Consider the following 21,719-nt stretch of genomic DNA (forward strand, 5'->3'; position numbering starts at 1 on the left):
GTTTTAGGGTGACTGAGATCACAGACAGGGGGGCTGGAGCCACCCTAAAAAAGGGCTAGAACCGCCCCTGTTTACGATCCATTTTCGATCAAATCCAGAGTGTCATCTGTATGCATTATTTAGTATAAGAGAACAATAGAAGAATATTTTATCCATCTGCATTTTGGCTAACATTCTTTTTGAACCATGGTCTGAGCAGGAGATGATAGAAAAGAGCAAAATCTCTTTTCACATAGGATATAATGGAAATTTTACAAACGTGTCAGTTTGGACGGGATATACTGTATATCACCTGGGGTTATTTCTGGGGTTATTTTTGTAGAAGGAAAATGTAATCGTGGGGGCACGGTGGCTTAGTGGTTAGCACGTCGCCTCACACCTCCAGGGTTGGGGGTTCGATTCCCGCCTCCACCTTGTGTGTGTGGAGTTTGCATGTTCTCCCCGTGCCTCGGGGGTTTCCTCTGGGTACTCCGGTTTCCTCCCCCGGTCCAAAGACATGCATGGTAGGTTGATTGGCATCTCTGGAAAATTGTCCGTAGTGTGTGATTGCGTGAGTGAATGAGAGTGTGTGTGTGTGCCCTGTGATGGGTTGGCACTCCGACCAGGGTGTATCCTGCCTTGATGCCCGATGACGCCTGAGATAGGCACAGGCTCCCCGTGACCCGAGGTAGTTCGGATAAGCGGTAGAAAATGAATGAGTGAGAGAAAAGGTAATCGTATCACATGGATTTGGACAGGGTTGAAATTCCAGCGATACACCAGTAATAATTTTTTTACAACATTTTCCTCATGTTAAATTAGTTCAATTAGACTTCTGGGACTGAATTATTTTAGGACCAAGAAACCATCTTTTAGTATGGTTTCCTAAATTTTGCAAAAGCAAAACCGAAAAAATAAAATTGCATTTTTTGAGACCCTCAAAATTAAAGGACAAAAATAAATCCTAAAAAAAGAAAAATAATAATTGTTGGGTTAATAGGAATGAAAAAGGAAGCAACAAAGATGTAAGACGGGTATGCAATAATGCAATATTTAAGCATGTTAATAATTTACTTACTAAAAAAATAGACAGACAGCTTATTAATGATGTCCATCATTTGGGTTAAAACTGTTGTATAATCTCCGAGTTAGATTTTGTGTTATTACATCTGTCTTACATCCAGATGTTCACGTTCAACAGTTTTGAGAGCTCTTAGAGTGTTTTATGTATCAAGTCCAGCAAGGACACAATTGGGAAATGAAAAACAACATAAGAACATACACACACACACACACACACACACACACACACACACACACACACAGTGACGCTGCCAGTTACAGGGTTGTGTTCTGTTAGAAAGGAAGTCTCAGTCAAACTCCAGATTCCTGAGACCATAATGTAGTTCTCATCCCCAAGGAGAGCGTATGGACAGCAGATGTAGCTTCTATTCAGAAAACACACACACACATTACTCCCTCGCTACATGTGCTGATTTGTGGGTGCGTGTGGTTGCATACATGCATGTATATGTGTGTGTGCGCAAATGCTGTGTGAACGCAAATGCGTGTGCGTGTGTGTGTGTCTATCCCCATCCCTCCTTCCGTTCTGAGCAGATGCAGAACTCAATGTGAGGAGAACTCAGAGCTTAGGAATGAAAAGAATGTGCAGGGGAGGGGGGTGTTCAGTGAGAGAGAGTTGGAAAGAGAGAGATAGCTAGAGAGAGAGAGTGAGAGAGAGAGAGAGAGAGAGAGAGAGAGAGAGAGAGAGAGGGCATCCAAAGGGTCAGAGAGATTTATGAGGTACGAGACCTTGTGAAGGCGGCTGCTCCTTTGCATGACATCAATTCTGTCTGGTATGACCTCTTCTGTCCCTGAGAAGAGGGCAAGAGGGTGTGTGTGTGTGTGTGTGTGTGTGTGTGTGTGTGTGTGTGTGTGTGTTTCAGGTAGCTGCAGCTATTCACCCTTCCACGATTGCACTCTTGACTGAATGACTGCTTTTTGGCTCTGCCCCAGCAAACATGATACACACACACACACACACGCTGGCCCTGACATTTGCCCTTTCTCTCTCTCTCTCTCTCTCTCTCTCTCTCTCTCTCTCTCTCTCTCTCTCTCTTTGTTATACTGTTATACTTGTTATTTTCATTCATTTTTTGCGATGACTACTTTAACATTTTCCACAATGTTGCAACTTGCTTTGCTTTTCTTTGTTTCCTTCTGAAATAGTTTTGAGTTTTGGTTGAAAATGCAGGCAGACAAATCTTAAAGCACAAACAGTGTTTACTTTGTTCAGGACACCTATTCTAGCCATCAGTGAGTGTCTTCCCATACCTGTCACCTTATCAGAACAATTCATCCATGGCCAAGGACTTAGAGGTCATGGCTTCCCAAGGAACAGTGGGTGCTTGTACTCAAACACACACAGGAAGTAGGTAAGTTGTGTGTTGGAGTGGCATGGTGAGTTCTGTTCATGTTCTATCCATGGCATAAACCTGGCAGAATCCAGTCCTCTGGGTTCGCTCCACAGAAAGTGCACAAAAATATTTTGCTGGCCCTCTTTACCTGCCAGGTTGCTTGTGAGTTATAGCCAGATGTCAGGCTTATGGTTAGTCACAGCTGACCCACACTTGTGAGGTGAACTGTGGGCCCTGGTTGCTCACAGCACTAGAACACATGTCAAGTTCTTCTGTGGCAAAGTCTTTCAGCAGGCAGGGCAGAGAGATGAGGTACACTGATGTTTAAAAGTAGACAACGATGGTTACAATGACAATGCGACCGTGGGAATCTAGCAGGTCAGTGAGGAAATCAACAGCTTTGTAAGACCAGGGTCACTGGGTGTGGGCATCTTGGCTTATGCACAACCTGTACAGGAGGAGATGGCACAGTGTACATCTGAATGCATTTTGAGCAAGCAATACTTATTATGCAGCAGATGGTATGTACATTGATGTCTGGGCATCCAATGTACATAGAAACGGAGGCATGTGCCTCGAAGATAAGCGTCGTTCTCAGTTTTACTAGTATGAACTGTTTGTTTGGGGACATGCAAAGGGAAGCTGTTGCTAAGGGGTGTGTGTGATGGCCCAGTCCTGTTCCCAGTCAATGATAGCCACGAAGAATGGCCTCCTCGCTCCCCTCTTGTATGTCGGTGGTGTACATAAGTGACAGAGCATCTGTTTTGGCATACTTGTATACAGGCTATAAAGTGGCAAAAGAAGTTGGTGAAGCTGAGGAATTGCTGCAGTGCCTTGATGCATTTGAGGGCTGTAGTTTTGTAGGAGAGGGAGTACATAAGGATATTTGGTTTTTTTCCCCAGCCTGTCCAACAGGACTTCCTGTATTATACATTGGAAGAATGAGGGACAGCAAGATATCCTATAAAGCATTACACAGTACTCATAGTTGCCAGAAGGCCCTGGGTAACAGTTTATTGCACAGCAATAGGAACTATGTGGGATAATCCACTGGCCTTGGCTTTCCTGACCTTCTTGAGGTTGAGGTTCTTAGAAGGGATTGGATTGGGAGTTCCCCGGGGCTATCCACTGACGATACCAAAGAAAGCTGAGGTGCCTGAAAACAGGGGAAGCCTAGGATTAGGGGATGCTAAGACATGACTATAAACATAAATAACATTTGCTTCTGATGATGTGCACTGACATGTAAAAGGAGGGGCTATTTGCAAAGGTTGATGGTGCGTCCACAAGTGGGTCCTCTATCATTGGTACGGACACTGTGACAGGAGCTGGATTGAGATAAAGATGCAAAACACAAATTTGTGTTTACTTTGTGTTGTTTCTGTGTAGGAAAGTCCAGTATATACTGTAGTGCTGGTACTGATCAGTGACAGGGGTGCATGGTTAGAAGTCAGGTGTCTGTGAGCATAACAATGTGCATGTGTGTGTGGTCATTAATGGCCATGTACTGTATGTAGGCTGTGGAATATCCTGGGGAAATAAGTTTGCTAACCATGAGAACCAGTCTACTTTTTATTGAGGAGGAGACAAGAAACATTTTCATAGTCTTCTCTGTCAAGGGTGAGAATTATTCAGCATCCTGATAGTGTATTCCTTTGGTAACAAGACAGACTCAGTCAAAGTGCCGTAGTGACATTGAGTCTGTAAAATCTAGCAGTGTTGACAATTGATATACAAAATAATTGCTTTTTGACCTGTGTTTAGTCATTTGCTTTACTTACCCAACTAACCTGTGTTTGGATAGTGAGGCCCTTTATGGATCTCCCTAAAGCTGGCCGGCAAGCTGGCAGACACATTTACATTGCGCTAGAGCCCTCTCTGGATACAGGGTAGACCTGGACACGGTCACATCTGCAAGAGCAGAGAGGATTATAGGTTTACTGATAAATCGCAGCAGTAAAATCTTTGGCAGGAATGCTAGGTTCCACCAAAGTGTGACATTTTTAAAATGTGGTCCCCAAAGCAAGATTTGATAATATGGTAAGATGCTTAAACTCATCAGATCTAAATCCTGCTGTGAAGGTCAGAGATGTAATGAATGAATAGTCGTTAAGGGAATAACACTACCAAGAGATGACACTGTGCCACAGTATGGACCTGCAGTCCATACTGTGGCACAGTGTCATCTCTTGGTAGTGTTATTCCCGTAAAAGTCACTGATGTATCATACATGGAAGTGAAATATGACACTGTGTACAGTGACTTATTTCACTTCCATGTATGATACATCAGTGACTTAAAGTGAAAGGAGGCAGAACAATCTTTATATCTTTATATAGCCTGCATTTCATTAGGCATGTTCTGTTTTTATGTCCCTGAAATAAAAATGAATACTGTAAGATTAAAACACAAATTTGTACCACATTGAGTTTGAGGGTAAGTAAACTGATCTATATATACAGGCATGCGATCAATTGAAAGGTGTCTGTCGTGATTCCTCCAGTACAGACCCAGAGACTTGTAGACTCTGTGCCAATACACACATCACGTCAGAGACAGAGAAAAGACATTAGGTCTGTCAAAATCAAATGTTTGTTATATTATTAAGAAGCAATACTAACACAAGATTTTTAATAGGATGCTGTCAGGTCAACAAATCCAACAAATCCACAAAATCCATTTCCCAACATTTACCTCAACCTCCCAATTTCTCATTCACAGCCACAAGACTTTTAATCACACTCACCTGTTCCTATTCACACTTACACCCACCCTTAATAAGAGTGTCACGCGTGCATCAGTTGTAATGTATGAGCTTAGTTTAGTTTCTGACGATACCAAGCCTTGATCATTGATCTTTGTTTATGCTTTCAGGGTTTACAGTAACCTTATATTTGTACCTAGTTACCTAGTCTAGTTCAATTTGTTCTGTTTGCTGATCGACTGAACTGTGCTCTTGTAATCAAAGCTGCCTCATCTGCACGTTAATGGATTATTGGAATATATTTCAAAGCATGAAGGCATAGTTCATTCATTCATTCATCTTCTACCACTTATTCCGAACTGCCTCGGGTCACGGGGAGCCTGTGCCTATCTCAGGAGTCATCGGGCATCAAGGCAGGATACACCCTGGACAGAGTGCCAACCCATCGCAGGGCACACACACACACTCATTCACTCACGCAATCACACACTACGGACAATTTTCCAGAGATGCCAATCAACCTACCATGCATGTCTTTGGATCGGGGGAGGAAACCGGAGTACCCAGAGGAAACCCCCGAGGCACGGGGAGAACATGCAAACTCCACACACACAAGGCAGAGGCGGGAATCGAACCCCCAACCCTGGAGGTGTGAGGCGAACGTGCTAACCACTCAGCCACCGTGCCCCCCTGAAGGCATAGTTATAATGTTCAAATAATACAGATATCATTGTTTCAACCAACAGAAGGACACTGACCTGAAACCTATTACTGGGGATGTGGTAGCCTAGTAGCCTAGTGTGGTAGCACATTGGGGATGTGGTAGCCTAGTAGTTAAGGTGTTGGGCAACCAATCAGAAGGTTGTGATCAGAAGTTCAAATCCTATGTCCACCACGCTGCCACTGCTGGGCCCCTGAGCAAGGCCCTTAACCCTCAGTTGTATAAAAATGAGATAAAAACCCCAAGTCAAGTCACATTCACATCACTCAGTCTAAACATCATTGAAAATTTGACTTACTGAACACAAGACAGAAGTCAAAATGATCCCAGGACAGACGAGAACCAGTATTTTGTGAAATAAACAGTGTATGAGAAATATCAGTAATTAGTAGTAAAAATGAATTTTGTGTTGGCTTTTTAGTTGTACAATCAATACAGTCTGCTATGCTTAAAATCCAGCCAACATATTACTACAAAAGAGGATTATGTGACATTGTGCTTACTTTTGAGTTAACAGCAGACCTGAACATGGAGACAGTTAGCAAGAACTTTCATGCATGTACTGTAGGCTCTTCTCTTGTTTCTACCTTAATCCTCCTTTACGTTTTTATGATTCACACCAACCAGCTTCTTAAAGTTTCAAATTAAGCAGTTGATTTAGTCTTCTTTTAATGTGATGTCTGTCAGAACCTGAGACCCCCCATAATGCTTTGGCAAAACATCCAAAACAGAGAAAAAGCCACGCCAACTTTTTTATTGCCTGGCAATGCTCAGCTGGGATGCTCTCATCTATGATCACTTTGCCGTATGTCAGACCACACTCGCACCTGTGGGAGGGAGTTTTGTTTTAAAGCTGTTCTACCACTAGCCTGTTCTACCCAAATCCTATTTGCCATTACATTTCAAGGGCAACAGAAAAACTGCTCTTTATTTAGCTGAAGTAGGCACTTTTTCTGTTTTGAAGACCCTCACTGCCCACAAGGTCAACTCACAGCTCTGTTTTCTCTATAAAGCTCATATATACGGTATGTGAGTGCGTTAAGGAGTGCCTTGGGTTAGTGAAATGGTTTAAGGAGCTCTTTGCCACATGACTGGTGCTGTGAATCTTCGTGGTAGGTAACTGGAGAGCAGCTGAGGAACAAGCCAAGATGATTTATGGCAGGTTTAAAGGCATATTCCATAAACATTGACACATACATGCCAGCTGCAGTCCAGCTTCCCCGAGCCAGAGTTGCTTTAGAACGACTCGCTGTTGTTCAACAACTCTAGGTGTCATTCTTCATGACATAAATATGCACACATGTACGCACCCTTTTTCCTTCTCACACAGTTACACTCATTAACAGATACCCGGGATCCAGTCTTACAGCATATTCTAATATACTCAAACTCTATTTATATATAATTAATTTGACATATATCTATCCTGCCTTGATGCCCGATGACGCCTGAGATACACACAGGCTCCCCGTGACCCGAGAATAGTTCGGATAAGCGGTAGAAAATGAATGAATGAATGAATGAATGAATGAATGAATGACATACTGTATATCTTTCAATACCACTGTTTATACATGATGTGCATAATAAATGTAGTCTATTTTAGTATGATTTAAAGTATACATTTACACCTCAAATATGTCTAATGGATGTAAAGCCTCTGTACACGCTGTAAAGCCTGCACAACTGTTAAAATCGAAGGTTTTTGGGATTGTGTTCTATGTTTACTGATTAGTGATCATTTACATTTCTGGCATTTAGATGACACCTTTATCCAGAGTGACTTACATTTTATTTCAATTTATACAGCTGAGCAATTATGGGGTTAAGGGCCTTTTTCAAGGGCTCAGCAGTGGCAGCTTGGTGGACCTGGGATTCAAACTCTTGACCTTCCAATCAGTAGTCTAAAACATTAACATCTGAGCTACCACATCATTCTATGTGATTCAAATATCAGGTTCACCAAGATACCACTGCTGGGCCCCTGAGCAAGGCTCTTAACCCTTAATTGCTCAGTTGTATAAAAATGATATAAAAACTGTAACTCGCTCTGTATGAGGGCATCTGCCAAGTGCCGTAAATGTAAATGTAAAGGACAGAGCAACCATTAAGCTTAAAAGCTAAACGATTCAAATGGAAATTTCTGTGAAAATTTTATGGAAAAAGGGAAGAAAAATGTTTTCACACTTTTTTTATAATGGAGCATGTGATTGTATTCAGAACGAACCAATCACATTGATACTCATGCTTATCATACATCAGTGCAGTGACTCCAATGGAATCCAAATAAAGATCGGCTGTTTCTGTAGGATTTTCTTAACATTTTTGGTTTCATCTGACTGGTGAAGCTGTGGTCCACATTGAGCTTACAAAGTAGGTACTGGATCTCATTGTTGTCAATCCGAAGAGGAATTTCTGAAAATAATGTATAAAAGAATTTCCAGTCTTGTCCAGTCTTGTCTGGACCGAGGTAGGGTGGCTCAATGGATACTCTTTCTCATGAAAACACGAAATGAAACCATGTGCATAACTATTTAAACATAACCTTACCCATTTTATACATAGTTTTTAAAGATAAATTTGGTGCAGAAACAAGACAAGGGTCTTTATCACCCAAACATCACCATACCCATGGTGAAGCATGGTGGCTTCAGTATCATCTTGTTGGGCTGCTTCTTTTCAGCAGGGACCACTTTGGCACAAAACCTACAGCCCTCTATTAGACAGCTGAAGATCAGGAAAAAAAATATCTTCTAGCACGATACCACCCAAAGTACATATCCAAGTCAACAAAGGAACTTCGTCAGAGGAAGCTGATCAATGTTTTGGGAAGGCATGAGATCAGTTCTAAATCCTGTTGAAAAACTGTACAATGATTTGGACAAGGCCTTGTGCAGAAGATCAACTCACAATTTAAATGAATCTGAAGGAATTCTTCCTTTTGTAAGGATGTAAAGACATTTACTCCAAAAAAATGTTGTATTACAAGCAAACAATTGTAATGATGTAAATAATTATTGTAAGTTTTTTTTTTCTTTCCCTCCTCAAAAACATTACTAGTTTTTTTATTTTTTTTTATTTTAGGGTTTTCATATAAACAAAAACCTGCATATCATATCATATTTATCGTCACTGCCTGATACACAAAACCGACCTCAGTATTCATGAAATGTTCACTTATAAATGCAACATTTTGACATTCTGGTTTCTGTTTCGGTCGCTAGGACGGAATGAGCTAATAGCACGCTACATCAAACTACGAACAGGAAAGACGCGGACGAGAAAACAGGTGAGACAACTTGGTCTGTTTACCAACAGATACTAGTGTGTGCCCGATGTCAGCCTATAATCTTAGACATCATACAGACCTGGATGAAGTGAAAAAAAAATTGGAACTTAATTAGACTGGCAGCTCAGAGTGTAGTGAGCGTGTGATTATTAGGCCTCTGCGGGCCTCTGTGCTGAAACAGAGCCCAGTTATGTGATTTATGCCTGAGGACCCACACACAGATGCTGCTGGATAGAATAACGGGCTCGATCTTTGCCACCTTACATAGCCGGGCTTGTTAGAGCCATAACCAGTCGTTCTCTCACAATCGGGGTGTAACCCTGATCACACTGCTCTGGGTTAGGCTCTGGAATCTGATAGTAGTCCCTAAGGCGTTCGATATTGGCAACATACATGAGGCTTAAGTGCCTGTGCCACAGAGGAAGAAGGTGGGAAGGATGAATGTGGGAATTCTGGAATTTGAGCGCAGGGATAGTGCTCCGGAAAAGGGAGATCAGACACCTGTTCCTAGAATCTGGGATATTATGAGGGTAACTAACAGAACTAACCAAGTAATAAACAGATATGATAAAAATATAACGCCCAAGGACAAAGAAATCTAGAACTGTTAATATATTTGAATTTTCATTTATGAAATTTATAGACCAATTTTTCGATAGTGTTTAATATTTACAATATAGATAAATAATAAATAATAGATAATAATAGATAAATATAGATACAATAATGCTCTAATTTACAAAGTAGAGCAAGCTAACTGACAATGAAAGGACTTTATACACAATGATCAGCCATAACAACACAACACTGAAATAAAGTTGATTATTTACTTACAATAACACATTTACAGGACTGGGGATATACAGTATTAGGTAGCAAGTGAACAGTCAGTTCTTATTTATTGGGAGCTGGAAAAAAGTCTCAGTGACATTAACAAGGAACAAATTGTGATGGCTAGAAGACTGGGTCTCTCCAAAACAACAGGTCTTGTGGGGTGTTCCTGGTATGCAGTGGTTACAACCTACCAAATGTGGTCTAAGAAAGGCCTTTCAGTGAACTGGTGACAGGGTCATGGGCACCCAAGTTTCATTGATGCTGGTAGGGAATGAATGCCAGCCTGTCTGGTCCGAACTTACAGAAGAGCTACCGAAGCACACACTGATGAAAAAGGTATTGCTGGCTATATTAGAAAGCTGTCAAAACATACAGCTCATCTGAGCTTGGTGTGTAAGTGACTATTCAGCTGAAGATCTCTCAGGGTCCTGTCCGCTGTACCCCTCTGAACTATGCAAATTGTCAACGGTATTTGACCATCAAATGTTTTGTTTTATGCATAACTTTGGGATAACTGACTGTATCTTTTCTGCAGGTGTCCAGTCATATCCAAGTGTTGGCACGGAGGAAGGCTCGGGAGATACAGGTGAAACTGAAGGTAGTGGCTCCCCTGAAATGGATCCACCCATTACCAAATTGTCACCCTTTACATTTCATTTGGCAGTGGCCCAATGCCTTAACCACAAAGCAGCCAATCTAACTCATTCTTCACATCTACATTTACATTTACATCATTTAGTAGGCGGCCTTATTCAGAGCGACTTACATTTTTTCATCTAATTTTTATACAACTGAGTAACTGAGGGCTAAGGGACTTGCTCAGGGGCCCAGCAGTGGCAGCCTGGTGGAAGTGGGAATCGAACTCACAACCTTCTGATTGGTAGTCCGGCACCTTAACCACTAGGCTACCACATGCCCCCAATTACCATCCACGATGTGACATTTGAACTCCCTCTGACCTCTTAGAAACTATAGGAGTTTGAACTTGACCCTTGTGTACTATCTTTCCTCTCGTGCTTTCATGTCTTTTATTGCACGGTATAGTTCACTCACCCCCCCTCTGGCTGTCTGCCATCATAGCCCAGCTGTCAGAGCCCAGAGCTGGTCACAAGGCTACCACTGACAAGCCTTTTAAATACAATTCTGACCAGAGAACAGTGACAGACACTCGCATATGCCCATAATACTGGTTATAACCATCTTGCACTGTTGCTCTGGTCTAGGCTGAAGAATGCGATGGCTTGTTGTTTTTCAAAGACTCAACAGCTCCTAAACCAGTGCATGGGCAGTAAAGCTTGTGCTTTACTTGATCAAGAAATCTTTATTCATGTTGCCACTGATTCTTTATAAACAGTTTAGTCTTCTAGAGCTGTAATTAATTAAATGAGGATTCTACACATAGAGCTTCACACATAGCAGTGGATCAGGATTTGCAACTGGTTCAGAGACAGTGTTTTTCCACTTGATGTTTTCCGAGCTGTTCTGGGGTTTCATAAAGCTGGAAGCTTTGAGCTCTTAGTTTGACCTCCAGGAGTAACAGGCATCTTGTCAACACTAGCTGCAGTCTGGCAGGGGCATAAAGTTTAAATTCCTGTTCTGAAAGGCCGCAGCAGGATTAGAACTGCTTTATTCAGGAACACAGCTAGGTTTAGGATAGATTTGCTTTGTAACAAATATGAGCATTCTGCATAGATTCTTATCTAAATGATAATATTAGGACTAATTTAGATATGAATTCAAATTGACATTTCATACTCTTTGGTCCAAAGACAGTATGTAAAACTTAACCCAACATTACATTTTTTTTTTTTTATATGTTATGGTGACTGATGAGGGGGGGCACGGTGGCTTAGTGGTTAGCACGTTTGCCTCACACCTCCAGGGTCGGGGTTCGATTCCCGCCTCCACCTTGTGTGTGTGGAGTTTGCATGTTCTCCCTGTGCCTCGGGGGTTTCCTCCGGGTACTCCGGTTTCCTCCCCCGGTCCAAAGACATGCATGGTAGGTTGATTGGCATCTCAGGAAAATTGTCCGTAGTGTGTGATTGCGTGAGTGAATGAGAGTGTGTGTGTGCCCTGCGATGGGTTGGCACTCCGTCCAGGGTGTATCCTGCCTTGATGCCCGATGACGCCTGAGATAGGCACAGGCTCCCCGTGACCCGAGGTAGTTCGGATAAGCGGTAGAAGATGAATGAATGAATGAATGGTGACTGATATCTTGCGCCCTGGTAATGTCACTATTGTCTACTTCTTTCTTGAAAGGACCAGGCAGCCAAAGACAAGGCCCTCCAAAGCATGGCCAACATGTCATCAGCACAGATCATCTCTCCTACTGCTTTCCAAAACAAAATGGCCCTGCAGAGCCTCTCGCGGCCCGCGTACCCGACTGCTGGTGGGGTGAGTTCAGGCATGAAATCATCACATCTTCATGGTGACGTGAAAAAAGTTTAGAATCTCATTACAATGGCACATGTAAAGGACTGGGGATAAATTAGGTATGAGGTTAATTGTCAGTTCTCGTGTATTGCAAGCCATAAGTAAATGAGTGACATTAACAGGGAACAAATTGTGATGGCTAGACGAGTCAGAGCATCTCCAAAACAGCAGGTCTTGCAGTGGTTATGACCTACCAAAAGTGGTCCAAGGAAAGTCTACCAGTGAACTGGTGACGGGGTCATGGAATCTAGTGGAGGACTTTAAGGATTGGACTGAGGAAAGCACCTGAACAAATTCGGCTTTTAGGATTTAAATGTCCAGCAATTGATAGACGATCACCTAACTGACGATCAACTAACTTCTTTTTCTAGTTTTGGCATGGAGCAATCCCTGGTCAACCAGCACCTACAGAGGAGTAAGTAAGATTTTCCAAATTCAACATTAGAGGGAGAAATCTGGCATGCAGAAAAAAATGGTCTTTTACAACAACGTCTATGATTCTTGTGTCCGCACAGCATCAAACCATTTTCACAACAGAACTACGTCATGCAAGCCACAGGTCCTTCCATCACAGGTCTGTCTGCCATTAATACTTAGTTTTCACAAAGACACATATGGTCAGAACAGGTCTTACAATGCAATTTTTTCCACTCTGTTCTAGGGTATGAGAGTGCGTCAGGTCTGTCTATGTCTCCTAGTGCCCCACCTTGGCAGGGCAGAAGTATAGCTAGCTCTAAGCTGCGGATGTTGGAGTTCTCTGCCTTCCTGGAGCAACCACAAGACCCTGAGAATGTGAGTCTATGAATTAACCAGATCAGACTGCATAATTTCATTTATTCTTAAGTGAAGTTTTCAAATCAATAGAAGCTTCGTATTAATTAATCTTGGTTGTATTAAGTCTTATGCTTTCTGTTCTGACTTGAGCAGTTCAACAAGCACTTGTTTGTGCACATTGGTCAGTCAAATCCAACATACTCTGACCCTTATTTGGAGGCTGTGGACATCCGGCAGATATATGACAAATTCCCTGAGAAGAAAGGAGGTCTGAAGGAACTGTTTGAAAAAGGACCAGCGAATGCTTTCTTCCTGGTCAAATTCTGGGTAAGACCTAAAGAAATATGTTAATGTGCCAATGATTTGCCCTTCAAACATTAGTATGACTAAGAATGATCAGACTGATTTACTTTATGACCTTTTTGATCACCTCGGAGCTCACTATGTGAGCATATATATATATCTATGTATATATATATATATATATATATATATATATATATATATATATATATATATATATATATATATATATATATATTTATATATATAGGGGAGGTTGAGCACATCTGAGGTCATATAGGAATAGTTGTGTATTAGTGTTGATGTGTTTGCTTTACTCTGGCCAAACACACAGTTGTCCAGGGGGCACAAAGAGAGGGAGGGTGGGATGTTGTAGATCTCTAGAGCCTTGGCTTGGGGAGAGTGACAGGTTCTACTTTTTCAGTGGTGAAATCTGAGCTTGGCCACCTGTCCCTCTCACTGTTACACCGTCCCACAACACACGCACCCGCTTATTTATAGAACCCTCACGCCTAGACTGACAGACAGACAGACAGATATACAGATAGATAGATAGATAGATAGATAGATAGATAGATAGATAGATAGATAGATAGATAGATAGATAGATAGATAGATAGATAGATTTAAAGTGTCTATTGTTGCTAAATCTATTGTTAAGGTTTGTTGTAGGAGCAGAGGGTGTGCAAAAAGACTACATGTGCACTAAATATATGGGATAAAACGTGTGATAAATCTAGGGTTAGGGTTAGGGTTAGGAGAATACCAAAGATTAGTCTGAGAAGGACTTTCATTATCCAATACCCACTGACAGTATAATCTGTCATATTATCCAGGGCCATTTTTAAGTATCATCTACATTATTGTTTCTAAGAAGTCTAAACCAATGAGCACTGCTCCATAAACTTATTGGGTCATGACTTGGGTGTCCACATGCACAGGTCACCATGACAACACTGACAGGCCTCCTGTGGTACTCCAAAGCTATGGCATTCTAGATTAAATTTGCACACCGGCTATGGCCACTGTCTCGCACTGCGCCCCGCGGCCATGTCCTAACGGATCGCCTCACGCTTTTGAAGTGCTGCCGCAATCGGATTTGAGTCGGCCGTGCTAAATTGTTACACAGGGAGCTGGGCAGCGTAACGCAATTTTGAACGTTGCGGGATGTTGATTGTAATTGGATGAATTCCCTCGCAGAAAGAGAGAGAGCATGGGTTCAGCTGAGAAATGAAGATAAATGAGGGAATAACCAAGCACAAGGAATAGAGATGGAAGAGCAGTGCAGGGAGGAGAAAGGTGTCAGGGGGATTATAATGGGGCATTAAGAGGCAGGGAGCTAGAGGGGAAAAGGTGAACTTGCCTTGAGTGTGTTTATTTAAGGGCTAAGATGAGAACGTGGTTTGCTGTAGTCCAAATATCTGTTCAAGTCATTCTGTTGTTAAGATCTGCATGGATCTGGGTCATTATCGTGCAAAAATCTCCTAATATACGGTTGTATACAGGTTATAGATGTTATTGAAAAAAAATGTTGTTGTCTGGAAATGTGTTCAGATGATACGTGATATCTTGACTGAATACCTGAGTGACCTGAGGTTTTTCAGATCAGTGATCTGTGTCAACATGCTGGAGTGGGCGATTGTGCTTTGCAAGGACATTAGTTGGCTAGATCATTTTATGTGATAGTACACAGTTTAACTATACTGAAGAAAAATGTTTAGGAACTCAATATGTAATGTGAAAATATGGAATCTGGATTAAAGCAACGGTGGCTTGTATAATTGTGCTAGCAGGGCTCAGCACCCACTGCCGCACCAGAGTATGTGTGCTAACAAATGTCTTGAGGTGGATTATTTTGGACTTTGTAGAGTCAAGCACAACAACACCACCGATGGAGAGAGTCAGAAGAAGTGAGGCTGGGGCTGACTTCTTTCAAGTTCAGACTGTAGATTTATGCAGCAACATGAACAGTAGCAGATGAGTCAGGGTGATTCCACAGAGTGAGACACCTCTTAGATTCTTCTCTTTACTGACACATCTATTACTTGGTGCACCTGAATATATTTGTGTGTAATGAATGAGGTGAATAATTTTTTTTTTTTTTTTTACCTTTTTCCCAACAAAATGTCTCTAGGTTAGAAACTAAAAGTCTGTAAAAGTGTAAATTTAGTGGAGGGGTTTCTGTTTACTGATATTTGTATTTGGAGGAAATATGTCATTCTGGATTAAAAAACAGTTCATAAAATAGAAATTCCAAGCCTGTCAATTTGTTTTTAAGTGTGTGTAATAGTTTGCTCATCATTCTTTTTATGCCATTGATAAGAACTTGTGATACGATGCCTTGCTCAAACATGGATGGCTGGATAGATAGATAGATAGATAGATAGATAGATAGATAGATAGATAGATAGATAGATAGATAGATAGATAGACAGACAGACAGACAGACAGACAGACAGACAGACATTGTGATATGATGCTTTGCCCAAACATGGATTGATAGATAGATAGATAGATAGATAGATAGATAGATAGATAGATAGATAGATAGATAGATAGATAGATAGATAGATAGATAGATAGATAGATAGATAGATAGAAATTGTGATATGATGCCTTGCTCAAACATGGATGGATAGATAGATAGATAGATAGATAGATAGATAGATAGATAGATAGATAGATAGATAGATAGACAGACAGACAGACAGACAGACATTGTGATATGATGCTTTGCCCAAACATGGATTGATAGATAGATAGATAGATAGATAGATAGATAGATAGATAGATAGATAGATAGATAGATAGATAGATAGATAGTAGAAATACTGTAAGGAATTGCTAAGCCTTTTATTTCCAATATTTAAACCGTGTCTTTGGAAATTTACAATAGAGATTTAAAACCTTGTTCTGGCAGATTTGAGTCTACACTCTTGGAACAGACAGCTTTCTTGTTCTCTATACAGGTCTGCAAGTGCTGTAATTCATGTTCCAAAAAGCATTACAGCATAAACCTGAAGACAGATATGTTTTCGTGATAGCATTTAGGTCAACTTTAGCTGAATTATACCTGACTCAGTGTACACTGTGCACCTGTTGCACTGTAAAGCAGATATCGTATATATACAACTGCCGAAAAGATGAAAGGCTTTTTGTGTCGGTGCAGGCAGACCTCAGCGTGAACCTCCAGGATGACAGTAGTTTTTTCTATGGTGTCTCGAGCCAGTACGAGAGCTCCGAAAACATGATCATCACTTCCTCCACTAAAGTCTGCTCCTTCGGCAAGCAGGTGGTGGAAAAAGTAGAGGTAAGAGGAGACGAGGAATCGAAAATGATGCATGTACTATAGTGGAATATTGCCAGTGGCTTTTCAGTACACTTTAGATTTGCAAAGATATTACAGTAATGAAATCACATTTCATGTCACATAAGCAATTGCACTATTATGAATCACAGAACAATTAGATTGCTTCAAATTGGCTCATATATTTGAAATTAAACACTTAATGTGATGTGATTTTCTGATTGTGTTTACCAAGATGAGGAATCCCTTTCCCTATTTCTCTTCTCGCAGACGGAGTACGCACGGTTTGAGAACGGCCGATATGTATTTAGAATCCACAGATCACCTCTATGTGAATATATGATCAACTTCATCCACAAACTCAAACATCTTCCAGAGAAATACATGATGAACAGTGTACTGGAGAACTTCACTATTCTACAGGTAAACAGTCCCACAAAGACAAAGCTGCATATTTCTTTAAAGTCCCATTTGGTTGAGGTTATTGCAAATACAGAGCTAGAGGCAAATCTCGTAGTGGCGTGAGAAATTCCTCTAGCTCATCAATAACTAACCCTGTAAGTGTGGCATTTAACTTTGCAAGGCAGAGAGGAGTGCATTGAGTCAAATGGAAATGAGGCTATTACCCCAGCAACAGTGTGTTCCTAACAACAGTTCTCGAACAGTGGTGTCGACTGTGTTAGCTTCTGCCCACACACTGTGACTCTGGGAACAATGAAGCATAGGAGACTCACTCACATGCTCCAGTGTCCTCTTAATAGTCTGATTTAGGCCAGATTGACTGTTTGAGACAAAAAAACAGACAGACAAGCACATATACACAACTAGCTAGCATAAGTGAGATTTTCCACATTTTGTAGTGTTACATCCTGGAAATGGATTTTTATTGGGATTATATGGGATTATGCTTTGAATCACAAAATAACACATAATATCGAAACCTTTTTTTGGGTGTATGTATAGTAATTCTTATTTACAAATGAAAAGCACTAAAGGTCCTACGTGATCTCAATACAAATACACCTGCTTCTGGAAAGCACTTAACCAACAGCGCAGTGAAGACAAAAGTCACCGACCAGGTAAAGACATTAATCAGAGAAGCAACCAAGAGTAACAGGTGAGATTTTATTGAGATCATGTGACACAGGTGGACACTACGGTCAGAACTAATTGCAACAGACCTAATTTAGGGGTTTAAAATATTAAGAGCTATCTTGTGTAGATTCATGATACATAACCCTAAATATTTCCTATCTGTTCCAGGTTTATATATATATATGTTGCACTATATATATAGCTGTATGTATATTCCTTCACTTTCTACACCTGTGTCTGCTCTGTCTCAGGTTGTTGCGAACAGGGACACTCTGGAAACTTTGCTTTGTGTGGCTTATGTGTTCGAAGTGTCGACCAGTGAGCACGGTGCCCAGCATCACATCTACAGACTGGTCAAAGACTGATAAACCGAGATGTAGGCCGTTAGACCCCTTTTTTACCACTACGACAACTACTACTGCTACTACTACAGTTAAAAGCACCACAGCTCCCCCTACTGACTGCAGTCACGTGCATCGGGGTATTGCTGTCCAGAGGCCTGAGCAGACAAGGCATCACTACAAGAACCTTACACAACGGGAACCATTGGAACGCTTGAGAATGTCAGGAGGTCACTGTGCATGTTGTAACAGGCATTTTGTGTTCTCTTGTGTTTTTCTTTTTGTATAACAGAACCTCTGATTAGAAAGAAAATGCATGATGTTTTTTTTTTTTTTTTCCCTCTTTTTTAATCCAGTTTTACTCAAGAGTGTTTGTTATGTCTTTCACACAGTTGCATGTGTGACGCTCTGTCTGGTGCTCACCTAGTCACCACAGATATTTAGAGAATATTGTATAGACTCCAAAGTGGAGGGAAAAAAAAGGTACACCAAAATGTAATGTTTTATTTGGCTCGTTTCATGTATGGTCATCTCGCAATATTTTTATGCAATTATGCAAGAGAAATTTGGTATTTAATTCAAAAACTGTTTTTTTGGGAGAGTAGTTTGTCATAGCTTCAGTTTAGGAAGCTTATGAGTTATGAGCTGAATTTGGTGTATTAAAAACATAGGATAAATCATGTTAACAGTGTAAGGTGTTTTTAAGGACTGGAGCTGAAAACTACTGACATATACTGTTTGACTTCAATTCATTATGTACTATTTATCATTTATATATATATATATATATATATATATATATATATATATATATATATATATATATATATATATATATACACAGTACTGTGCAAAAGTTTTAGGCAGGTGTGAAAAAAAAAAGGCTGTAAACAAAGAATGCTTTAGAAGAGGTTTATTTCTGTCAATTTACAAAATGCAAAGTGAGCAAACAAAAGAAAAATCTAAATCAAATCAATATTTGGTGTTACTACCTTTTGCCTTCAAACCAGCATGAAGTGATGGCACGGCCCCCGCAGAGCCCTGATCTCAACATCATCGAGTGTGTTTGGGATTACATGAAGAGACAGAAGGATGTGAGAAAGCCTACATCCACAGACGATCTGTGGGTAGTTCTCCAAGATGTTTGGAACCTACCAGCCGAGTTCCTTCAAAAACTGTGTGCAAGTGTACCTAGAAGAATTGCTGCTGTTTTGAAGGCAAAGGGAGGTCACACCAAATATTGATTCGATTTAGATTTCTCTTTTGTTCATTCACTGCATTGTTCATTTTTGTTATTTCTTTTTTCACACCTGTCTAAAACATTTGCACACTACTATTATATATATATATATATATATATATATATATATATATATATATATATATATATATATATATATAAAGAGATCACGATGTATTCTTTTCTAACTTGAAGCAGAATTCTGTCACATGTGCAGAAGAGAGCACAAGTGTGCCAGTATGAGCCTGCGCAAAGAAAACTGGGAAGACAAACTTGGAACTTTGGATATCAGGACTTGACTACAGAGTCATGTGTTTAATTTGTAATTTGTCTATATCAGTAAGGAAGCTAAACCTCCCAAATCACATTTTGACAAAATGAAATTAAAGGAAGTAAATGTCACAGCATCTCAGTTTACCTGCATTCAAAATCTTAAGTCAATTCTACAATTCAATTGTTGACCTTAGGGATTATACTTTTTTTATTTGAAAATCTGTATGCACAAGATGGCTGCCACACTGGTCGGCACACCAAATGTGCGTGTCTGAAAAAATAAAATGAATAAATCCAACCGTCACTTGGTGCAATGAAACCCACACTAATGAATAAATAGTGTAGGTTTCTCAAAATTATGTGACAGTGTCTGCAATTGATTAAACATACTAAATCACATGCTTATGACTTATTATAGACATTTCATAGAAACCTGATGGTCACAGATGTTCCGATTCAGATGTGCCATCTAGTGGATGTCTCTTTAATCCTGCAGTTGAGTAAGTCAAGGATGCAGATAGTGTTGCCACTGCATCTACACACACAATTACACAAAGAGTCATGTGTCAAGTATTCAGTTAATATGATAATCATTTATGAGCACAAAAATCTTAATTGGTACATATAGTGTCAGCAAACTAATTGTAAATCTTTAACTGAAGATTAAAATAAAATCCCTGAATGAATATGACAGCAGATTTGACCTTTGGTAAAATTACTACAAGCAAATCCTAGAAAAAGCCCATTGTAACGACAACCCAGATGCCGACTGAGTGGGATCCATATGCGGTGTTTAATGTCACATGTATTAGACAAACACAATTCATGGTCACAAAGAAAAGCAAGAGTCAAACAGAATCAATCCACGTGGCAAACAAGTCCAAAGGGCAAACACAGAAAAATTAGACACCAGTATTAACGTGAGAACTAGCTAATTAGCTTAGAACCCTTCTGCCAGGTGGCACGTGGGTGGAGTCCATAGGATGGGTAAGAGGGGTCACCTGGTGGCTTTGCGGATACTGAAGCAATAGTGGACTTTAGGAGTTCCATGGTGATCTTTTCATGTTAGCCCTCTAGTTCAAGTTCAAGTTCAAGTTCAGATAGACAAATAGAGGTTTGATTAGGCAGGCGGTGTTAAGAGTCCTAGGGAGGTCCTCTTTTGGTTGGTTCAAGGAGATGTTTAAAGTTTCTGTAAACACATGTGAAACCCTGACCATCTGACTAAGTATGTTGTCAAGACCTGCAGCTTTCAATTCAAGTTCATTTTAATTTTATAGAGCTTTTAACAACGGACATTTTTTTTTACTATTTTTTTGCAAAGCAGATTTGCAGAGATTTATAAGTTCAATATAAAAAGTTCAGTATAAAAATATATATTATAATATAAATAAAAAAAAGAGGGCACGGTGGCTTAGTGGTTAGCACGTTTGCCTCACACCTCCAGGGTTGGGGGTTCAATTCCCGCCTCCACCTTGTGTGTGTGGAGTTTGCATATTCTCCCCGTGCCTCGGGGGTTTCCTCCGGGTACTCCGGTTTCCTCCCCCGGTCCAAAGACATGCATGGTAGGTTGATTGGCATCTCTGGAAAAATTGTCCGTAGTGTGTGAGTGAATGAGAGTGTGTGTGTGTGCCCTGTGATGGGTTGGCACTCCGTCCAGGGTGTATCCTGCCTTGATGCCCGATGACGCCTGAGATAGGCACAGGCTCCCCGTGACCTGAGGTAGCTCGGATAAGCGGTAGAAAATGAATGAATGAATGAATAAATAAAAAAGGTTATAATTTTTTAATTATAATTTATATTTATCCCTAAAGACAAAGCCAGAGGCAACGGTGACAAAGGAAAAACGATATGAGGAAGAAATTTTGAGAGGAAAGTCATCCTTATCTGGGTGGCCAATAATTTCCTTTCTATAACTGTACACTATATAGTCAGTTGTAGTTTTCTGTGGGTTAATTCAAGTGTTCCACTACCACAGAGTACTTACTCGGGGGAATCTGAGTGGACTTCTC

General features: G+C 40.6%; 1 protein-coding gene across 5 annotated transcripts in view; it reads left to right on the plus strand.

Moving 5' to 3' along the window:
* LOC132857156 (transcriptional enhancer factor TEF-3-like) overlaps nucleotides 1-18,985 on the plus strand; it is a 35,183-nt gene extending 16,198 nt beyond the window's left edge. For 2 of the 5 annotated variants that reach the window (XM_060887149.1, XM_060887153.1), the window contains exons 3-12: nucleotides 9,046-9,110; nucleotides 10,480-10,530; nucleotides 12,204-12,338; nucleotides 12,749-12,792; nucleotides 12,893-12,951; nucleotides 13,039-13,169; nucleotides 13,305-13,478; nucleotides 16,624-16,764; nucleotides 17,032-17,184; nucleotides 18,108-18,982. In XM_060887149.1, coding sequence (XP_060743132.1) covers nucleotides 9,046-9,110; nucleotides 10,480-10,530; nucleotides 12,204-12,338; nucleotides 12,749-12,792; nucleotides 12,893-12,951; nucleotides 13,039-13,169; nucleotides 13,305-13,478; nucleotides 16,624-16,764; nucleotides 17,032-17,184; nucleotides 18,108-18,221 — 1,067 coding nt within the window. In that variant the 3' untranslated portion in view covers nucleotides 18,222-18,982. Of the gene's footprint in view, nucleotides 1-9,045; nucleotides 9,111-10,479; nucleotides 10,543-12,203; nucleotides 12,339-12,748; nucleotides 12,793-12,892; nucleotides 12,952-13,038; nucleotides 13,170-13,304; nucleotides 13,479-16,623; nucleotides 16,765-17,031; nucleotides 17,185-18,107 lie in introns of all 5 variants that reach the window. The other 3 variants (XM_060887148.1, XM_060887152.1, XM_060887151.1) reach the window with 2 other exon arrangements.
* Nucleotides 18,986-21,719: the final 2,734 nt, after the last annotated feature.

Source organism: Tachysurus vachellii, chromosome 14, assembly GCF_030014155.1.
Source record: "Tachysurus vachellii isolate PV-2020 chromosome 14, HZAU_Pvac_v1, whole genome shotgun sequence".
NCBI classification, from domain to species: domain Eukaryota; kingdom Metazoa; phylum Chordata; class Actinopteri; order Siluriformes; family Bagridae; genus Tachysurus; species Tachysurus vachellii.